Source organism: Entelurus aequoreus, linkage group LG08 (genome assembly GCF_033978785.1).
Source record: "Entelurus aequoreus isolate RoL-2023_Sb linkage group LG08, RoL_Eaeq_v1.1, whole genome shotgun sequence".
NCBI lineage: Eukaryota > Metazoa > Chordata > Actinopteri > Syngnathiformes > Syngnathidae > Entelurus > Entelurus aequoreus.
In genome coordinates this window covers 55028313-55049965 of record NC_084738.1, presented here as the reverse complement: position 1 = coordinate 55049965, position 21653 = coordinate 55028313, and the positions used below count along the sequence as shown (strand labels likewise).

At 40.0% G+C, this 21653-nt stretch overlaps 1 protein-coding gene across 12 annotated transcripts in view; it reads right to left on the bottom strand.

Moving 5' to 3' along the window:
- The window catches only part of rapgef1b (Rap guanine nucleotide exchange factor (GEF) 1b), a 109047-nt gene that overhangs the window by 36062 nt on the left and 51332 nt on the right, over positions 1 to 21653 (bottom strand). For all 12 annotated transcript variants that reach the window (XM_062056805.1, XM_062056804.1, XM_062056808.1 and 9 more), the window contains exons 2-3: positions 8880 to 9025; positions 5022 to 5200 (exon numbers count right to left, since the gene is read on the bottom strand). In XM_062056805.1, coding sequence (XP_061912789.1) covers positions 5022 to 5200; positions 8880 to 9025 — 325 coding nt within the window. The remainder of the gene's footprint in view (positions 1 to 5021; positions 5201 to 8879; positions 9026 to 21653) is intronic.

Here is a 21653-nt window from a genome sequence, read left to right as displayed (position 1 = left end):
ATGTGTTCCATTTTGTCCACCACCGACTCTGAGATCATTATTCATGCGTTCGTTACGTTTCGTCTCGATTACTGTAATATATTATTATTTTCAGGTCTCCCTATGTCTAGCATTAAAAGATTACAGTTGGTACAAAATGCGGCTGCTAGACTTTTGACAAGAACAAGAAAGTTTAAACATAGTACGCCTATACTGTATATACCTTTATAAACATATATACCTATATACAGTATATAGTAAGTATATATATATAGTAAGATATATAGTAAGTAAAGTAAGTAAATAGCTGTAAAAAAAAAACTGCTGAAGCAACATGAGAAAAGTTCTCTTTTTTTTGCTGCAGCCGTTTTTAAAAATCTATTTATGAATGAAAATTCCTCTTATTAGTGTACATGGACAACATTTATTTAATCTGATCATAATTTGGATAAGAATGTTCCTGTGCACATGGAAACCGGAAAAAATGATCTGAAAATGACGTGCATTTTCAGTTCAATTTTCAATTGATTGGGAACATGTTAAAAATTCACAAGCACACAATTTGCTCAAATGATCAACCGTCCAGATGGCGTGGGAAGAAGCAGGGCTTGTCTGGTCCCACTCATGTGCCATAATAGCGAGAGATACAATTAAAGTGACAATAACTCAGGAGGAGTAAATTAGTGTACAAAGGAACTAATTAATTCACTTACAGTCCCACAATGAGTACATGATTGTAATATAAGTCATTCAACACACCTGAATTTGGAATACTTTACTTTGACATGCGCAGAACCTAACAATTCGTGTTATTTGTGCTACGGCGCCATCTTTTGGACGAGTTCGCTCACTGCAGTTACTGACAAAGCAGTGACTTCCACTGTAAACAAACACGGCTTTGCGAATTTCTGCTTGTCCAACGTTATCACTGTATTTATTTATATATCTTCTTTTCATCCTGTTCACTACTTTTGTTTTACCTCTCTTTTTAAAATAGAGCTGTTCTGTGATGTTTATGTTGTGATTATGTACGGGTCGCGTCGCGTCTTTATGTTACGACATTATGTGTACCTGCCTGAGGCTAGCAGTAAGCACTTGAATTAGCTGTAAAGTCGTGAATAAAGCAGCTCGTTAAAGACGACACTGGATCCCTTCTTTTATTGTTACATCGACACATGACACTCATACCATACTTTTGTTTTTGCTAGTCTCAATTTAAAGCAACAAACTCAAGAGTATATGACACTACTTCTTTACATGTTGAATGGGGGGAGAGAACAGCAAGACAATCACTTCATTCTGAGACTATTCAATTTAGTCACCGCTCCACCACCAAAGTAAAGCTGATATCAAAGACATGCACGTAAGGATAATTCTAACCCGGATTTCGGAAGATGTGTTTTCATGAGATACAATCCGAATTACTTTTGGCCTAAACCACCCGTCTTGATCGGAATGACATTTTGATCCAAACGTGTGTAATCGGGTCAGAATATTTAGAATGGCATGTTTACATGAAGCATTTTTATTCCGGTTAGGCTTTTAATCCGATTAAATGTGTCCATGTGCACATACTGTAGCTACTGTCAGTAATGCTCCTATGTTGTGATATCTGACAGGGCATTTGTTTGAGTTCTTGTAAGAATTCTTCTCCGGTCTGCTTTCAGTATGTTTTTCTTGCTTACTTGTACTTCCAGTTTTTGTCCACTCTGAGCGTGGACTCGTTAAAAGAGCGTGCAGTTTAATATTCCGTGATTCAATCGAATAACAACACGACAGATATGGCTGACAACATAGGAGACTTATTATATTTTAGTAAAGAAAAGCAGGCAACAGCTCACACACTCTCATACTTCCTGTAACATCGAGCAAGAAATGATGTCGGCCAGCTTGAAAAATGTCTCAACGATAGGCTTGGTGAAGGAGACCAGAATTAATTTTATTTAAATGTTCACAATATTTCAGGGTTCCTCATGAGGAAACCTTACAATGTAACACATCCATTAACTGTTATAAAATTGAGTAGATGTTATTGTCATGTAGACAAATCCCGTTAACCACAACATTAGCAGAGCATAAAATATTATGTCACTACTGGTCCGACGTTTCCTAAAAGAAATGTCAAAAAATAACTTAAAGCCTAGTGCTGTTTAGCTAACTTTTACTGCAAATTAATATCGGCTCCAAATATCGGTTATCTTTCCACTACTATGGCTATGGAACAGCTTGGCGGAGGACCTCAGGGCTGCAGAGAACGTTCATCTTTTAAGAGCAGTCTTAAGACCCATCTTTTTGATTTGGCTTTTAACCAATATTAATTCACTTAATTTAAGTCTTTTGTATTTTCATTTAAAATTTCTTATAGTTCTATTTATCTACCGTGTATATGTATTTTTTTATTTTCTTAATATGTTTTAATTGTATTTTAAATTCTATTCTTACTCATGGTTTTTACTATTTTACATGTTTTGATATTTTTACTTTCCAGCGTTCCTTAGAGGGAGCCCCCCCTCTGCATCAGGGATTGTACCGGCCATGGCTGTGAGGGCACTTTGTGTCAGAGTCCGAGTGGCCGTGGCCTGGTGACCTCCTGGTGCAGACGGCTCCTGTGATAGTGTTTCTTCACCTGGCTCCTCTGTACTCAGTCACGCATTCAACTGTGTGTGTGTGTGTGTGTGTGTGTGTGTGTGTGTGTGTGTGTGTGTGTGTGTGTGTGTGTGTGTGTGTAATTGATAGAGGGATGTGGGTCATCTGGCTTTTTTTTTTATTTCATTTTATTCATTCATTTTTTTATGAATGAAAAGCGCTTTATAAATAAAGTTTGATTTGATTTGATCAATTAAACACTCTGTTTACTTCACTGAAGATTTGTCGAGGAACTGCAGCCTTTCTGGGAGCTTGAGGGAGTGCTGAGCCTGACACCAGACGGTGTAACCCCATAGGAAGTCAGCAGTTGTTTTTTTGGTAATGACTGATGCGCTTGGGACCAACAATGAGGTGTGGCAAGGGCCTGTAGCAACACGCTGCAGCTGCTTCGAAGCGCTGGAACATCCTTTCAGCGCCATTACAAAACCGAGCCTCATGACGGTGTGAAAAGACACCGGTATACGAGGGAGGGCGGAGAGTTTTGACTGGCTGTGCAATAGAATGGAGCGGACACAAGCACTTGTAGGCCCCAAAAATATCCTCTCTGTGCCTGTGACGTGATTAGCTTCAGGCAGTGACGCACAGCTCGCTGTTTGCTGTTTGCGGAGTGAGCTCATCATCATCAGGGGTTAGACTCCACAAACACATTTTAAGGGAGGGCTGCTACTTGACGCTGCGTCAACAATTCTTTTAAAACTTTTAAAGACAAGGTGGTAGGAAACAAAAATCAGTCACGTGGTCTAGCACAGAGGGATGAGGAGAGGCACAAAGTCCCAGCATGTCCAGACTAAACGAAGACAACAGTTACAGATAAAATAGAACAGTGACTACGTTTAATGTGCATCCAAAGTGACTAAATGTCAAACACATAGCAATGAACTATTATGGTCGTCTTTTTTTTTTTAAATTTTTTTTTTATAATGTCCTGCCCAGCTTCTCGGGCAAATCATATAGCAGATGTAGATGCCCATATCGGCTGTTCAGATTTACTTTACAAAAGAGAAGTGTAGGATACTTCTCTTGTTGCCTTACTTGTATTTTGACTTTATTAAATGTATTTATATTATCATTTGGTGCAGCCGGGCCGGAGCAGGAGGGGATAGAAAGAGAGAAAAAGGAAGACAGAGGGGGGAATTGTGGGGACAAGAGGGGGATTAGACAGAGAGACAAAAACAACAACAGCAAACACAACAACAACAACAACAACAACAGAGCAACATCAGCAAATACGACATGTACAAATATGATGGTAAAAGTAATAGCAAATAAGCAGTTAGCGAAAATTTAAAAAAAAAAAATACAGAAATGACAATGAGCATTATTACACTAAAAATGGAGCAATATGAATACCAATAGAAATAGTGCTATTGATAATAAACAATACCAGTACTTTACCTTTATTATCAACAATACAATTGTTCAAATGCAACAATACATATACGTAATGATAACTTGAGATACGAAAGAATGCAGAAAAATGGAGGGGAAGAAAGAGAAGCAACCTTAACCTTGTAAATTGTTATAGTAACAATAGGTTAAGCTTTGTCAGTGTGCCATGTGTTATACCCAGTTTACCCTAGGGCAACAACGTTAATATATGTTTGATGAAACGTGATTATGTGCATGAGTGTATGTGTGCATATGTACTTGTATATGTACAGTATGTGTATGTGTGCTTGTACAGTGAATGTATATGTACAGTATGTGTATATGTGTGTACAGCGAATGTATATGTACAGTATGTGTATACAGTATGTGTGTTTGAACAGTGAATGTATATGTACAGTATGTGTAAATGTGTGTTTGTACAGTGAATGTATATGTACAGTATATGTATGTGTGTGTTTGTACAGTGAATGTATGTGTAGTATGTGTATGTGTGTGTTTGTACAGTGAATGTATATGTACAGTATGTGTATATGCATGTTTTTACAGTGAATGTATATGTACAGTATGTGTATACAGTATGTTTGTATAATGAATGTGCGTGTGGATGTACGAACTTTGAGTGTGTAAATATGTACTGTATTTATTTGTATATGTATGTGGGAGCGTAGGTACCTATGTATGTCTGTATGTATGTGTGTGAGTATATGTGAATTTGCATGTACAATACATTTGACTCCCAGTGTGTGCGGGAGCCAGAGTACGGCCCCAGCCTCCCCGAGAACCCATCCCACATTATGGTCGTCTTTAAGAGATGATCTCATCAATGTCACAACAACTTGGCTGCTGCACATGCTAGTCCTAACATGTCTGGCGTGCATTCTTACTATCGCTATCCTCTTACGACATAGACAACTGTGAGGATGAGTCGGAAAATGCTGCAAATGATTGCATCTTTGGGTCAGGGGTGTATTGCAATGATCCAGCAGTCACTAAAGCCACAGACTCACCTGTGCTGTATCCGAGCCTCCACTTGAACCATAGGCAGGATGGCTTCCAGCACCTTGCTGGCCGAGCCGGGAAGCATCTCCAGCACCTTTTTCTCCACCACCATCTTGTCCACGATGGTCTTGAAGTAGCGAAGGGCGCTGACTACCTCTTTCTCCTGCTCCTCCAGTCGACTCACCTTCTAGAGCAGGGGAAAGATACCAAAACCATGTTTGAGTACTTAACATATGGAATGACATTACCATATAAGTCAGGGGTCTTCAACATTTTCCAGACCAAGGATCCCCAAACTGACGAAGAGATGGAGCGGGGACCCCCTTACTTATACAGGTGAAACTCAAAATGTTAATATCATGTAAAAATCAATTTATGTCAGCAATTCAACTTCTAATGTAGTTTATGTGATATAAACTCATTACATACAATGTAAAATATGTCAATCTTTTATTTGTCATAATTTTGATGACCATGGCTTACAGTTTTTGAAAACCTTTCTGAAATTTTACATTTGAGGTATTCAGTCTTTTAATATCTGGAGTTGCTTTTTATGAGCCTATACCCTACAGTAGGTAAGGTTGTATTCATGCCTTATTCCTGTGAGAATCCTGCATGTGACTGAAGCATTAAAGAATGGGACTATAAAGGTCTAGCTGCACTGTGCTCAAACAACCACCAGGTAGCATATGTCAGCAGATATCTTTCGCTCTGGTCTTTTTGTTCCTCTTTGTAGGACTATACGATATAAGAATACGTTTGTACCTGCTGCCATCACACGCTTAAATAAGGCCATCACATGGTGATTTTATTTATTTATTATGCAATAGCACTTTAATCACATGGCATGCATTCAAAGTACAACATTAAACAAATGTTCCTTTATGACATTCTGACAGTAAAATTGCTTGTGTCAAAGTATTGGGGTCTTTAATTTTCTGCGATTAACAAAAAATGCAAAAGTGTGAATAATCTGATTAAAAAATGTAATTGTTTGACAGCACTATTTTTAAACTAAACTGGCCTGGGAACGCCTCGGGATCCTGGACGAAGTGGCTGGGGAGAGGAAAGTCTGGGCTTCCTTAGGCTGCTGCCCCCGCGACCCGACCTCGGATAAGCGGAAGAAGATGGATGGATGGCTGGGTCTTGAAGGTACACTGTTATTGTGCAATACTATAATACTCAAATACTACAGTAAAGCGGCACTATTAGCTATCAGGCAACCAGCACGCTACTCGCTAGCTGGCCATCTAGCGTGCTAATCGCTAGCTGGCATAAGCGTGGTAATCGCCAGCCAGTACCGAGGGCCGCTAATCTCTAGGTGGCAACTAGAGCTCTAACTGCTAGCTATCCTAAATGCTAACATGAATATAATAGTATACCATAAATTCCAGGCTATAAGCCACTACTTTTCCCCCTATACTTAGTACCCTGCGACTTATAAAACAGTGTGGTTAATTTATAGATTTTTCTTCACTGACAGCCATAATGCAAATGTATATATATTTTTAAATGACAATACATTGAAAATGTGTTATCGTTTGTGCTATGGCGCCATCTTTAGGACGAGTTCGCTCACTGCAGGTGTTGCAGTGTCCTTCTGTTTAGAGCTTCCGACCAAAAGTCCATAGCGTTTCTACTCGTATGGATTCCTCCCTCTTTACACCAAACAACATTTGTAAGTTTTAAAATATAACTAAAACAATTCGTACTTACTAAACCTTCCCAGGTGTGATGTCAGTAGGACCATATTTGTACGTGCTATCGTAATGTAATGAAGCTAGCGTAGTTAGCATGAACTATTATGCTAAAACGTTTGCGTTTGTCTGCGTTAGTATTATCAACTTACAGCAGCATTCTATTTGTATTGTTCCAGTTTCACAAATTCCTCTGTATATTCACCAAAATGTCACTGTGAAGTTATGGAGTCTGTTTAGCTGATTAGAGAGCTAGCTTCTGCAGCTAGTGGGTCCATGACCATGACGTCATGGACCGTTTGGAAACAATTAAGGTATGTAAATAAACATTTACAAAACCTTTCTGTGTAAATACCTTATTTCTCTGCGGCTTATAGTCTGGGAAATAAGGGAAATATTTTTTCTTCTAAAATTTAGCAGGTGCAGCTTATATACCACTGCGTTCTATAGTCCGGAAAATACGGTATACGTTTATTCATGTTTTTATTTTAAACCTGCATGGTACAGTGAGTAAAGTGGCCATGCCGTTGTCATTTCTAAACTACACTACAATGTGTTGGCTCAATGTTAATGTGTACTTAAAGATATTTACAAAAATAATATCCTCGACCCCTCTGCAGACGCCCTGTTAAAGACTTGGGATATAGGTTATCCCACATAAATTGTATTTAGCTGTTTGGTGTCTGCTGGGCTCTCTCACTGCTCTCCTGGTAATCTCCAATTTAGTTTTGGCAACAAATGCAGAGGAATACACTCATAACACCAAAATCCTTAAGAGCGAGCAGAGAAGCCCATTTTAGGAAACAAACCACATTCATTCATCTCTTTAGAGCAGGGGTCGGCAACCTTTACCACTCAAAGAGCCATTTTGGCAAGTTTCACAAATTAAAGAAAGTGATGGGAGCCACAAAAAAAATTTACAATTTAAAATGAAAAACACTGCATACAGAGCTTAAATGCTTTGTGCTATATTAACCAGGGGTCTCCGACACACGCACCGGCACGCACTTTAATGTGGACATTTGATGTTAGTGCAGCCCGCGAGTTTTGAATGAATGGCGCTTGATAGCGTCATACTTGCCAATCCTCTCATTTTTCCCCGGGAGACTCCCGAATATCAGAGCGTGATGACACCGCCCTCTACAGTCTGCTCTAACAGTGTACCTGCTTGACCACACGTAAGTGACAGCAAGGCGTACTACCTCAGCAACCACACATCTTACACTGACGGTGCCAATACCCAGAAACCCATGCAGCACTAACTCTTCCGTACTAGTTCAGCAACCACACATCTTACACTGACGGTACCAATACACATCTGACACTGACGGTACCAATACACATCTTACACTGACGGTACCAATACCCAGAATCCCATGCAGCACTAACTCTTCCGCTCAACCAACGCAAGGAGAGGGGGGGTGGGGGGGGGTTGATGTGTGGGGGGGTTGTGGTAGCGGGGTGTATAATCTAGACCGGAAGAGTTAGGACTGCATGGGATTCTGGGTAATGGTTGTGTTGTGTTTATGTTGTGTTACAGTGCAGATGTTCTCCAGAAATGTGTTTTTCATTCTTTTTTGGTGTGGGTTCACAGTGTGGCGCATATTTGTAACGTAACAATGTTAAAGTTGTTTGATACGGCTACCGTCAGTGTAAGCTGTGTGGCTGATGAGTAAGTATGCTTTGCTGTCTCCTGTGTGTGCGATTAATAACAACATGCAACATGCGGCTGGACTGGCACGCTGTATGTAAATGCTATAGAGGACAATTACTGCAGTGCAATCAGGGCACGCCCTTTATCTAGTATTTATAGTCTAAATAGGATTATTTTTTCCCTGGGAGTTATTTATGAGAGACACTGAGATCCATAAGTCTCCTGGGAAAATCGGGGGGTCGGCAAGTATGTAGCTGAGCCGCATCAGAGTGGTCAAAGAGCCGCATGCGGCTCCGGAGCCGCGGGTTGCCGACCCCTGCTTTAGAGGTTCAGACACCTGGGATAAGGGAGTTGTGGGAACCAGCAGTCACACACATGCACACAATGGATTATGGGAACCCAAAACAAATGACAGGAAATCAATTGAGACACAAACACGCAAACAAACAAGCAGGTGCAATTTCCCACACTACCCAGATGTATGCTGGGACATGTTAGCAGTTTAGCGCGCCTACCTTTTTAGCAGGTTTTTCAGTGCTTTTGGCTGCTGGCTCGGGCTGCAGTTGCTTGCCTTTCTTGGATGGCGTTCTCTTGATCTTGGGAGAGTGGAACTTGTCCATCAGCTTCATGGTGAAGGAGGACAGATGGGACCGCTGCGAGTCTACGGATGGATGGGGGGAAAAACACAAAAAAAGCTGTGGTCAGTCACACTGGAGCGACCGTCGAGGGACTCCAGAAAACTGAAGCAGAAACCAGATGGCTTTGGCTTAAATCACGGCGAATTGAAAAGGCACAACGCTTGAAGAACCAGACGGATACTTTAAAAAAAAGAAGAAAACTCTGTGTGACGTGCTAATAGAAGAGTAATTAGGTGGGAATCCCTGTGTTAATGCTGATAATTACGTGTGGGAAGAAATGGGATGCCAAGATCTAGGGCTGGGCAATATGGCTGAAAACTGTGTAACCATAAAAGTGTTTTATATCGGTCAATATTGGTATGTATTATGACCAATCAAAAATAAAAAACAGGAGAAACCTGTGTGAAGTTGGCCCCCCTCCCGTCACAAAACTCTGTTGAAATAGTCTCATTTGTTTGTGCTCTGTTTGTGCTGGTTTGTGCAGTTGAAATGGTTGTTGGTGCTGCTTTCGTTTCCGAGTTATTAAAGATTATTTTATAGGTCAATCAAAGGTCACCCAGCATGCCCGTTCTCCAAATTAAGTCCAAATTATGCCAAAATAGTGTAATTTGTTTGTGTCAAACATTTGTTGGTCTAGCTACTATAGTTTAAGTTGACATTTTATGGTTTTTATGTTATTAAGATATAATTAAGTTGTCATTACATGTAAACAGTCCTTAACTATGTCAAAATCTCCCTGAACCAGTCCCAATTGTTTGTGCAGTTGAAATGGTTGTTTGTGCTGCTTTCGTTTCTGAGTTCCATCCATCCATTTTTTACCTCTTATCCCCTTCGTTTCTGAGTTATTAAAAATTATTTTATAGGTCAATCAAAGGTCACCCAGCCCCCCACTTTCTCCAAATTAAAACAAAATAGTCTCATTTGTTTGTGCTGTGTTTTTTCAATTGAAATGGTTGTTGGTGCTGCTTTTTTGTTCTGAGTTATTATAGTTTCTTTTATAGGTCAATCAAAGGTCACCCAGCTCCCCCGTTTGTGCAGCAAAAATTATTGATTGGGGTGCTTTCGTTTTCGAGATATTAACGTTTAAAATTTCCGGAAGTGATGTCATCTGGACCTGACCCCCCCGGGGCTCCTCAAACTGGGCCAAAATAATCTCAAATTAAACCAAAATAGCACACTTTGTTTGTGCTGGTTTGTGCAGTTGAAATTATCGATTGTGATGCTATAGTTTATGAATTATTACCTATTAACTATTTAGGAAGTGGCGTCACGAACAAATCGGAATTCAGCATTTTTTAACAAAACAGTCGAATTTGTGGTCCAAACAATAACAAAATAATCTAATTTTTTTGTGCTGTTTTTGCTGGTTTGTGTCGTTGAAATTATCGATTGTGTTGCTATAATTTACGAGTTCAAGATTACGATATCAAAAGTGACGTCACCACTTACAGTAGATCAGGAAGTTGTTTTGTGTTGTTCCTGCCATGCTCGTAAAGCTACGTGCTGTCGCCACAAAACTACTGCATAGCCTATTAAACCCAGAGGGTAACACCACCCAAACCCAATATAAACTTAAAGCAGGAGATAAAATCATTACTGATTGTACACAAGTCTCAAATGAGTTCAATAATTTATTTATAGATTCTGTCAAAAACCTTTCCTCAGGTTTCTGTTGTATGACTAATGATGACCAAACAACAGACATACCTGATAAACAAGACAGCTCATTTCAGCTCAAGGAGGTTAGTCAGACAACTGTCCTAAAAGCCATACATGACCTAAACACCACATAGTCAAAGGATATTTATAACCTAGACACAGCTTTTCTTAAAAAAATATAGCGGCATCCTTATACAGCCTCTTTCCCATCTTATTAATATTTCCATTAAAACTGGGCTATTCCCAGAAGGATGGAAAACTGCACAGGTAATACCACTTTTAAAATCTGGAGATGCTGGAATGACATCTAACTATAGACCTTTCAGTCTTCTTCCAGTTTTATTTAAAGTCCTGGAGAAGATTGTTTCAGAACAACTAATGCACCACCTTGAGACAAACCACTAATTGGAATCCCCTGCAATTCGGATTCAGACGTAACCATTCTACAGAATCTGCCACTTGTTTTTTAACTGAAAATATCAAACATTCCCTTGACAAAGGACAGGTGGTCGGTGCAGTATTTCTAGACTTAAAAAAGCATTTGATACAGTCAATCATGACATTTTAATTTCAGCCCTTTTGTTTTGCAGTAGACTTCGATTGGTCAGATCTAGTCTGAGAGAGGCAAAACGTCTTCCAACACAAACAGTCCGTTTGCGATCGATTAAATGCCCTGAGATGACAATGACCTGGATGAATGAGAACATTCATAGACAATTAATTCATGGGGTGTCAGGCCTGTTTGCAGGCATCAATGATCAGGGCTCTCCAGTCTTCTGTTGTCCGCTCTATGTATGAGTTCTATATTATTGATATTTCCGATAAAATGTCTTAGGCTGTTGATATATGTTGTTCGTTGTTGACCTGGAGCTTTCTTTCCTACTAGCTTCCCTGTTAACATCAGTTTTTGTAAGCTGTCTTGTCTAATGATATGTCCGAGGAATTTCAGCTGCCTATTTCGAATCGTTGCAATTAGAGATCTTCTTGTTTTTGTATTTGCCAATACCTCTTCATTACTTTTCTTTTCAGTCCATGATATGCGGAGTATTTTTCTGAAGAACCACATTCAGTTGTCTCTAATTTTCTCAGTTGTTGATTGTTTAAAGTCCAGCATTCACAGCCGTAAAGTAGGACAGACCATACATACGTTTTGAGGACTCTTAGTTTGGTTTCAATTGAGATGTTTCTATTTTTAAATATAAGACTCATTTTTTTTAAGCTGTCTTTTGACATGGCAATTTTGTTTATCTCTTTTTCACACCTACCACCTGTGACACCGAGGTATTTGAATTAATTATCTTGTTTTATTTTATTGTTGTTGCATGTGAGTTTATATGCAGGTGGATGTGGTTTCTTGGAAACTGTCATGCTTCGGTCTTGTTGAGGTTTAAAGCCCGTCCGTTTGCTTCACTGTGGGCTACTACTGTGTTCAGGATGTTCGGTAGTTTTTCTTCAGAGTCTGCCATAGACAATTGGATACATAATGCCCAAGAGCACTCTGGGTCAAGCCTGCCGAAAAAGCAATGACTGCCCTGAATGTGAAGGCCATGGAACATCAAGTTGGAGGGGAATTCACACAAGGGAAATCCTCCCTTGTGGACACCCCTTTGTGCTGGAGTTGTTGAGCAACGGCTGCCAAGGTCAGTGTCAATCCAAATAAGTTCTCACAGCCTGTAACTGTGCGTAACATATACTATTTCCTGTTTTGGTGTCTTCTCCAATTGGCCAGAGGCAGTCAGAGTCAGGAAGGCTGAGTCCTTCTTCCACAGCTATTGCAAGATGAGAGATGCCAGAAGACTGGAGAATACCACTGGAGGTAGAGATGAATGTAACTGTCCTTCTGCTTTGTTTGCAATACGGTGAAGAACATTGTTTTGACAAATAAGCACTCGTAATGTTTTGCAATGTTCTCTGTATCATAGCAGAGATGTTGCAATGTTTGTAGTGAACTAGATGTTGTTGGACAGCTTCAAATATTTTTTTCAGGGGTCTTGTCCTCTCCACATAGACCTGTTGGGTCACACCCTCTGGGGAGATGGCTTTTACCAGTTCAAGGAACTGGTTGCTGTGTTGGTTGCATCTTACAACATTTACAAAAGAAATACTGTCACAGAAAGAACTGCATAAGTTCTGACAAAAGACATCAAATGCACAAGTGCACAGAGACTTTTGGTTTATCGACATTAAGAGGCTACTGATGGTTTCCATTTTTGATCAATTGCAGTTTTACTGTTTTCCGGCCAGCAGATGGAACTGCATGCAGCCATTCTGGACAAGGAGAGAACGCATCTTCCTTTTTTGGGTGGAACCACTTGGCCTCCAGTTTTCCACGGCATCTTCATCTGTTGGCTGCGTGTTTGTGGCAGCATCAGACTCCTCACAGGGCTAAGCATCCTGTTGTCTCTTCTCTTCTACAGTGGATGCAGGGTTAATGGCAATCTTTTTTTTTTTTTTTAGCAGAACAAATCCGCATGTTTTCTTCGATGAAAGAAAGATGGCGAGCTATAAAACGATCCACCCTTGAAAATACTTTTTTAAAAATCTTTTTTAACTTCAACTGCGGCAGAACTTGCAGTGATGCTGGTGCTGTGGAATAGTTATATATAATATATATAATTATTCCTGTCCAGAGTGGTAAGTAACTTTCAAGTGTTATTATATAGTGAATAATCTCAGGGTGGAAGTAAATGTTATTGCAATCCCCATCATCCATGGCAAGTAACCTGCTCTCCTCACATATTTCTAGGGATGATACTCGAAACCGGTTTTCCCGGTTGTTTGATAAGAAAAGAACCGAGTCCTCGGACTCGAATCCCTTTTTGAGAACCGGTACCCGTTATCGAGACCACTATAGTAAAGAAAAAGAGTTGATTCTTTATTCGAATCCCGTCCCGACCAGAAATGCTCTGTGGGACATCACAAGAAATGACGTCACGTAGCTCAGTCATTAGGCGCAGATAGCGAAAGCAGAAAAAAAATGGATGGGAAAAAGCGCTCCAAGGTGTAATAAAGTTCAAAACAAAAGCTATAATCCATCGAATAACTTTAATGAGAGATTTGAACAGGGTAAAACACATGACGAACACTTTTACGACCAACCGGAAACATAGCAACCAGGCTAGCAACGCACCTCCTTTATGGCAGCTGTCGCAACGTTCTTAAAGCAACCGCAGCACATACATATATATACAACATATATCTCCCTTTTTTAACTTTTGTTTTTCTTTCCTTGTAAACAAAACAAAATCACACTGTATATGTGTTGTCTGTCTAATTATAAATAATGCAGGCGAGGCGTGTTGGCTGAGTTCTTGACGTTTACTTTCACAGCGTGGCAACATGGAACACTTTTCGGGGCTACCGCGCATGCTCGTCACTCCCGTTTCATGCTGGGTAGTGTAGTTGTTATATTCTCTAGCTCATAACATCTTTCCCCCTATAAATAAATAATGTTAACTCAATAAAGTGTATTTCTTTTTTTAGCTTTAACTTTTCATTTTTTAGCATTGTAACCACATTTGCAAACAACTTTTCTCTTCATAGAATTTTCTTTCAATAAAGAAATAAAGTGCAAAAATGTCAAAGCATCATAACAAACAGTTATGTCAAATAGCAGCAGAAGTGCACTTTTTGGAGAGCTGTATTATTTTCAGTTTTGTGCCCAAGGTACTGATTTTATTTAACACTATAGTATTATTTATACACCTATAGTGATCACAGAGACAGGTTGTTTTTGTGTTACTGTATATATTTGTTTCTCTGAAAAATCCCACTTAATATACTTCGGGTAACAACAGTCAATATTTATTTATTTTATTTTATTAGGTGGGTAACAGTCAATATTTATTTATTAGATTTTATTTTGGCCCTGCGATGAGGTGGCGACTTGTCCAGGGTGTACCCCGCCTTCCGCCCGATTGTAGCTGAGATAGGCTCCAGCGCCCCCCGCGACCCCGAAGGGAATAAGCGGTAGAAAATGGATGGATGGATTTTATTTTTTTCTTATATAATAAAAGTGAGCTTTTGTTAAACCAAATATTGTGTGTTTTTTTCCATATACAACATCCTATCTGGACTCGATAAGAGAATCGATAAGGAATCGGTTCGATAAGAGGATTCGATAATAGGCTCGAACTCGATAATTCCTTATCAAACATCATCCCTACATATTTCAGTTACCCAGTCAGGATCTGAACACATGCATCCAATAATTCCTGTTCTTCACCCTTGTCATCTGGAATGGCGGCACACTCTAGTGCAATTTGTGCTCTCAGGTATTTCTTGCACCTTTCTGATGAGACAGGGACTCCAGAACTATCATTACCCTCGGCTTGACTTAACGCCACAATAGTGATAGCACGTAATAGTTATTTTGCATGCGCCACGGATTGTGACTTTAGAAGCTTTGCTAAAGACCTTACAAAAAATCTTAAATGCTATGTGTTTTTTCTTCAGGCAGTCCCAGTTGCAGAGCATCTTGATGCAGTGTCCAACAAAGTGGTAGTTTTGCATTTTGTTTACCAAGTTAAATGTTAAAGCAGTTATTGATGTAATTTTTCAGGTCAGGATAAGGAGAAAACGTCTTCACAAGAGCTCCTAAAATGGCCAGAGAAAAATCCCTCACAACTTCTTTTGGGACAGGTGCACCTGCACGAATCCATTCGGTCAGCTATTGTGCGATGGCATTAACCTCATGTTTCTCTGACAGCATTTGCACCAGAGTGACTGATGTGCCGTGTCAGAACACGCCGATACAGGAAGATATGGCCGGATGAGCCATTTGGCCTTGATGGGGTTCTTACAACTGATCCATCAAAACATACTGTCTGGTGAGTTTTCTTTATGAAGGTCTTGTACGCATGCATGTGTTTGACTCCAGTATTGACAGAAAAACGTGTCCAGTCCAATGTCTCTGATGCTACCGCTGTGAGGTGAACTGTATCTTAACAGCTGCAAAGAATAAATTGGATGTCACCTAATTCCAAATCATCCCTTTCTTGTTTTGCTTTGCTTTGCGCAGGGTGGCCAAATTGGGCAGATGAGTTGGCTCTGAATCTCCAAAGTCCAAAAGCTTTTGTGCCTGTGATGCCCTACAGACATTTATTTGCATCCTGTCCTCGCACAGTTCTGTGGCTAACTGCACACGCACGTCTCCAGACTAAAAAGGCTTTCAACAGCCTAGTGTGCAGGGAGTCATTTGTGTTTTTGATGCAGCATTTGCACACTACTGGGCTGTTAATTGCAGGCTCTCTGTCACATGTTAAATGGACATGACCGTGACACTCCTTACAGTAGCCTTTCATGTCAATGTAATTGCTGATGATTGATAGATTGGCTCTTTTATAAACACATATACAGGAACTCTTCATCGCCTTCCAAATACCATGAGTCCAGGTGCCAGGCTTCAAAATTGTGTATTCAATTTGTTTTTTGCTTGATACTGTTTGTCTTTGTATTCAGCCTTTTTCGAAATTAATTCGATCCATATTCAAAAGCAACATCAAGCTCAAAAGCTTGATGACTTGGTCCGTCAAAAGGAGAAGCCGAAGAATCTGTGTTTTTAACAGTTGCATGATCATTTGTTTGATGACTAAAGCCTATTGCTGGCCAAATGTTGTGTCTGTTTAATTTAAGAAAAGTATACAGGGCATCTGTTTTTCAGATGCTCATTTAGCACCATCCATATACTGGCATTTGAAGTGGCTCTGTTGCCATTTTGGAGTTAGGCCTCTTTTGATGTGCAGAGAACTGAACAGATGGAATCCCTGTTCACTGCTGATTTTTTGGGCATCTTGTTTTAATAAGAAATAAATACAATTAGCATCAAATACTTTATTTCTGCAATGTATTTTACTACCAATTAAAGTGTGTGCTAGATTACAAAATTGATTAAGGTATCTGAAAACCTTAGAGTAAATGCAAATGCAATGCAAGTTGAAAAATACTTATGTACTATGTTACATGCATAGGTAAAGCTTACCCATGTTCATTCATTTGCAAATTAACTTGTATTTAGGTCTGTTGTGTTTAGTTGAGACTAAATAACCTTGCGTTTATGCATTAGCAGTGTGCATTCAGCTTTGTATACAACTTAAGTGTTTAAACATGCTTACATTGGCCAAAGGTGTACTTTTTTGGGTCGCATTTACTGAGCTGAAAAGTAAAACCTGCAAAAGCTGTGTTACAACTTTCAATTCCACAGGTGTACCAGTCTGTCTACTGCCCCCTGAAGGCAGTGAAGCGTACTTCATGATGCTTATTTGAAACGTAGTGACTCAAAAATGATAGCAACACAATCGATAGTTTCAACAGCACAAACCAACAAAAACATAGAACAAACAAATTTTGTTAATGTTTGGATCACAAATTAGAAAACTGAGAATTCCGGTTTCCCCGTGATGTCACATTCTAAATTGTTAATGTTAATAATTTATAAACTATAACAGCACAATCGATCATCTCAACTGCACAAACCAGCACACACGTAGCACAAATGAATGAGACTATTTTGGCTTAATTTGAGATTATTTTGGCCTAGTTTGGGGAACCCCGGGGGGTCAGGTTCACAATGACATTCGTTCCGGAAATTTAAAATGTTAATCTCTCGAAAACAAAAGCAACCCTATCAATTTTTGCTGCACAGAAGTAGCACAAACGAATGAGACTAATTTGGCTTAATTTGGAGAACTGGGGGGCTGGGTGACCTTTGATTGACCTATGAAAAAAACTTTAATAACTCAGAAACAAAAAGCAGCACAAACAACCATTTCATAGTAAAAAAAAAAATATATATATATATATATATATATATTTTGTCATAAAGAAATACAATCATGTGTGCTTACAGACTGTATCCCTGCAGACTGTATTGATTTATATTGCTATATAATGTATATATTGTGGTTTTTATGTTGATTAAATAAAAATAAAAATAAAAATATATATATATATATATATATATTTGTATTTTTATTTCTATTTTTTAATTTCTTGTGTGGCCGCGGCCCGGTACCAATCGGTCCACGGACCGGTACAGGGCCGCGGCCCGGTGGTTGGGGACCACTGCTCTAAAGGGTGAGCGCGGCTAAAGTGGTGAGGTATTACCGGTCTTGGTGGGGACAAGTGCCTTGCATCATTTACAGACCACATCGGTCAGAGTATGGTCCGTTTAAAAAAATAAATAAAAAAATGCCATCCTGTCAAGGGGACTTTTCGCATTTTATCGAAAATGTATCCACTCTTTTCAGCACTCATTTTTACTTTCTCTTCTCACTCCATGCAAAAAATCAATTGCGAGACAACAAGATGGCACAGCCAAACTTGACAGTTGTTACGGTTACCTGATTGGCAGTTAACGTAGGGCTGGGCGATATGACTAAAAAATGTATCACGATATAAGTGTTTCATATCAGTCGATATCGATAATTATTGATAAAAAAAAATAAAAAAAATATTCTAAATAAAGACCAGGAGAAAAAAGGCTGAATTTAAATACTTGTATTTTAAATATAACCTTTAACCTTTAGAACGAGGTCAGCATTATGAAAAACAGTCAAATAAATGAAAATACTGGTCGATGTGCAAATATTGACATTAAATAAATGCTTAATCCAACAAAATGTGCAAAGTATTGTAATTAAGAAATTAGTAGTGTACAACTAAGGCTTTAAAGCCATATTGGTAACAATACATGCAAATAAATAACAGTCACATTAAGCAAGCAGAAACAAACATGTCTTACAGAATATTGTAAACATCGGAATAAACTTGCGTCTGAACATCTGGGACAAAACAAACCTGTTACCCTCTCCAGTCATTTATGGAAAAATAAAACCAACTTCAGTATCTCCTTTTCCACGGATTCCCTGCACATTGTGTAAAGCTTAGGAATAGCTGTCTTGGAAAAGTGCTTTCGGCCAGGTAGAACATAACGGGGGTCGAGCATGTGTATGAGATTCTTGTACCCAGACTTCTCAACTATGCTGAGCGGTAGCATGTCCTTCGCTAATTGATACACCACTGCATCCGTTATTTCTTTATAACGTTTTGAATTTTTGTCGTATGGCACTGCTGCCGAGTAATACTGTCTGCGGCAACCACAGACCACCATCGAGACGATGGTGGTCTGTGGTTGCCGCTTCGGGGCTGTTCCACTTGCACCGGCTGATGTAGATGGTTGTGGCTGTTTGATATTGCTGTACTCCAGCGGGTGAGAGCGGCTCAGGTGGTAAAATAAGTTTGTCGTGTTCCCAGACTTGGTCGGGACGACGACCTTGCAAAGTTTGCAGACAGTATTACTCTGATTCGTATCGGATTTAAAAAAATCCAAAATACTGCCAAGCTGGTGACGTGACGTTTCCTTTTTTATTTACAATTTCCTCTCGTGCTGCCACACTCATATTCCCGTTTCGTTTCACTCCTTCTCGACAGCTAGCCGTTGTTGCTTTTTTTTTTTTTTTTTTCCTGTTAGCATTTCCCAGAATGCCTTGTGGTTCAGGCTCGGCCGTGATAGGTCGAGAGGCCAAAGCCCTTCCTCTGCCTACACCCCCCAGAATGCCGTGCGGTTCCGGCTCCGCCTTTCTTCCTATTTTTTTCTAACAGAACTCAGTGAAATTATCGAACGTTCTATCGACCCCATTTTCTATTGATATTGATCACATGTCTATTGCGATATATATTGTTATTGTTTTATCGCCCAGCCCTAAGTTAACGTGTCACTCCCACTGATCAGTGATCACTTTCTGCATTGCTCGGTCACCAGAGTGCATTTGTTCATGCAACCAACCTTGCTTCGCAACTCTCGGCTTCTTCCGACAAAGAAGAAAAAAAAATCATTGTACGTTTTATCTATGACGTGTCCATCACGGTATGTATTGATATTGTTTTATCGCCTAGCCCTACCGACTTCTTTAATGCACCTGGCAACCCCACAGACGGTGGATGAGTGAAGCGGCAGAGAACCGACACGCAGCCACCACACCAGTGCTTTTCCTCTCTGAACACTAATTGTCATCATTTCTTACAATGTGCAAAAGCCAAGGACGGCTTTGTGACTCATGAAAATATGTTGATGAGTATGTTTCCAGTGGAACTTCCGAGAGTGATGAGGCAAGCATCACATACTCCCCCAGGCTCCTCTTTTTAGATTGTGTGGTACAAAAATACATGTATTGTCTCAGCATTAGCGGCTTGATTCATGAATGACTGACTTCAGGGAAACTTCTGACAGCTGACTGAATCACCTTTAAACTGCATCTCACCAGACCTTAAAATCAGTCTAATCATTCACGTAGGAAGCAAAGACATTTTCACAGGTGAAATTGCACTAAAAATTTACACGTTTTGCTAACTCAATTACGCCACACGAAGACACAATAGCGCTGTTGAGGGATACAGCAGAGTCTGGGCGGGGGAGAGCGTTTGTCGAGCAACACGACAAAAGTTCTTGGCAGGTTTGAAAGAGAGAAATATAAATAAAGAGCTGGAGACCATCGGAGTCAGAGAGAAGTTTCTACCGACGGTTGATGACCTGCTCATCTCCGTCTGGATCAATAGCCCTACAGCTTGTACTGTAGTTAAATAAAGAATAGCATTGCTGTGGCTCACATTGTGAGAGGATGTTGTTGGCCCTGAGGTTGCACAAAGCTGCAAGGCAATGTGTTTGCAAGCCTCCATGTCTTGGCAGCATGCACAGCGAACCAGATGCTTTTGATTGTGCAGCGGCCTCTCGATGAGCCCTTCAGTCACCAAGCGCTACAAACTCAGTTCAGCTAACCACAAATTCTGCTTTCCTCGTCAAACTACAGCGTCTGGTGCTTTGAAAATAAAAAAAAATAAAAAGTAGCAGACATTTCAGTTTCATTGTCTTCAGGGCTATAAGTACTGCATGGCTTTTGACTTCATGGCAAGTATACAGACCATTGTCATTGTTGTCCTTTTAAACTTCAAACAGACTCAGAAGGACTCGGTTTACAGCTGGACACGAGAAGTGGTGACCTCAGTCGCCATCATGATCAATACAGCGGGCGGTTGCATATCAGCCGTCCATCAAGAACACAGTTCCTTGTATATTTTCTGGTTCCCACACAAAACAAAGAGTAAGGTCAAATGCTCAGCTGAAGTTATGCTAGCCTCTTTAGTAGCGTCCATGGCCAGCAGAGACGTGTCAACCAGCCACAAACTGGCTGCCTGCTGCTGTAATGAGTCTGTGAGGTCATCGGCTTTAACGTCACACTGAATTTAAACCCTCACACACTGAGGGGCATGGGAAGGAGGAAACCACAATGTCAAAACATTTCTTTCTAAATGGTATTTATATTCTGCTGTGCCGTCTTGAGGTCACAGCAGCGCTGATGTGCCTCCCAAAATCTTTGTAGTCGATGTTGTCATAGTGATATTTAGGTGTTTTTTTTTTTTCATACTGCTTTTACAGAACACGTAATGATTGGAAACAGACACTTTTACAAAGGGGGACTTGTCATAAACCACCCAGAATAAACCAAAACGGACGTTTCCCATAAAGAGGTGAACAGGGGTTCCTGATTCTCACTGTCAGACGCGTTCATGAACAGGGTAATTAAAGCAGCACTAAGTAACTTTTCAACCTTCATAAAATATTTGCATAACTATTGAGATGATACACCGACTTACAACTAGTTGAAGACACCTCTGTCATGGCTTGAGGGGGTCTGTATCGCTCTCACTGGCACTTAGCAACTTTGAGGAGGGTGGCAGGAACCCTGCCACAAAAAAACCTACAAATGTGCTGACTTGCTTTACGGCATACATCACGCCCCCTTTTCTATTCGTTAAAAAGACGGAAGTGGATGCGAACGCCTACATGCCGCCAGAAAACTAAAAGAAGAACGCCTACGTGCAATAACTGCTATCACAGCCGAAACTGCAAAACAACCAAAGAAACGAAAAGTTTTGCCAGAGGGGACAAAAAAAGAAAAGGGAGGTTACCCGGATAAAAGGACAGTCAAGGATCAA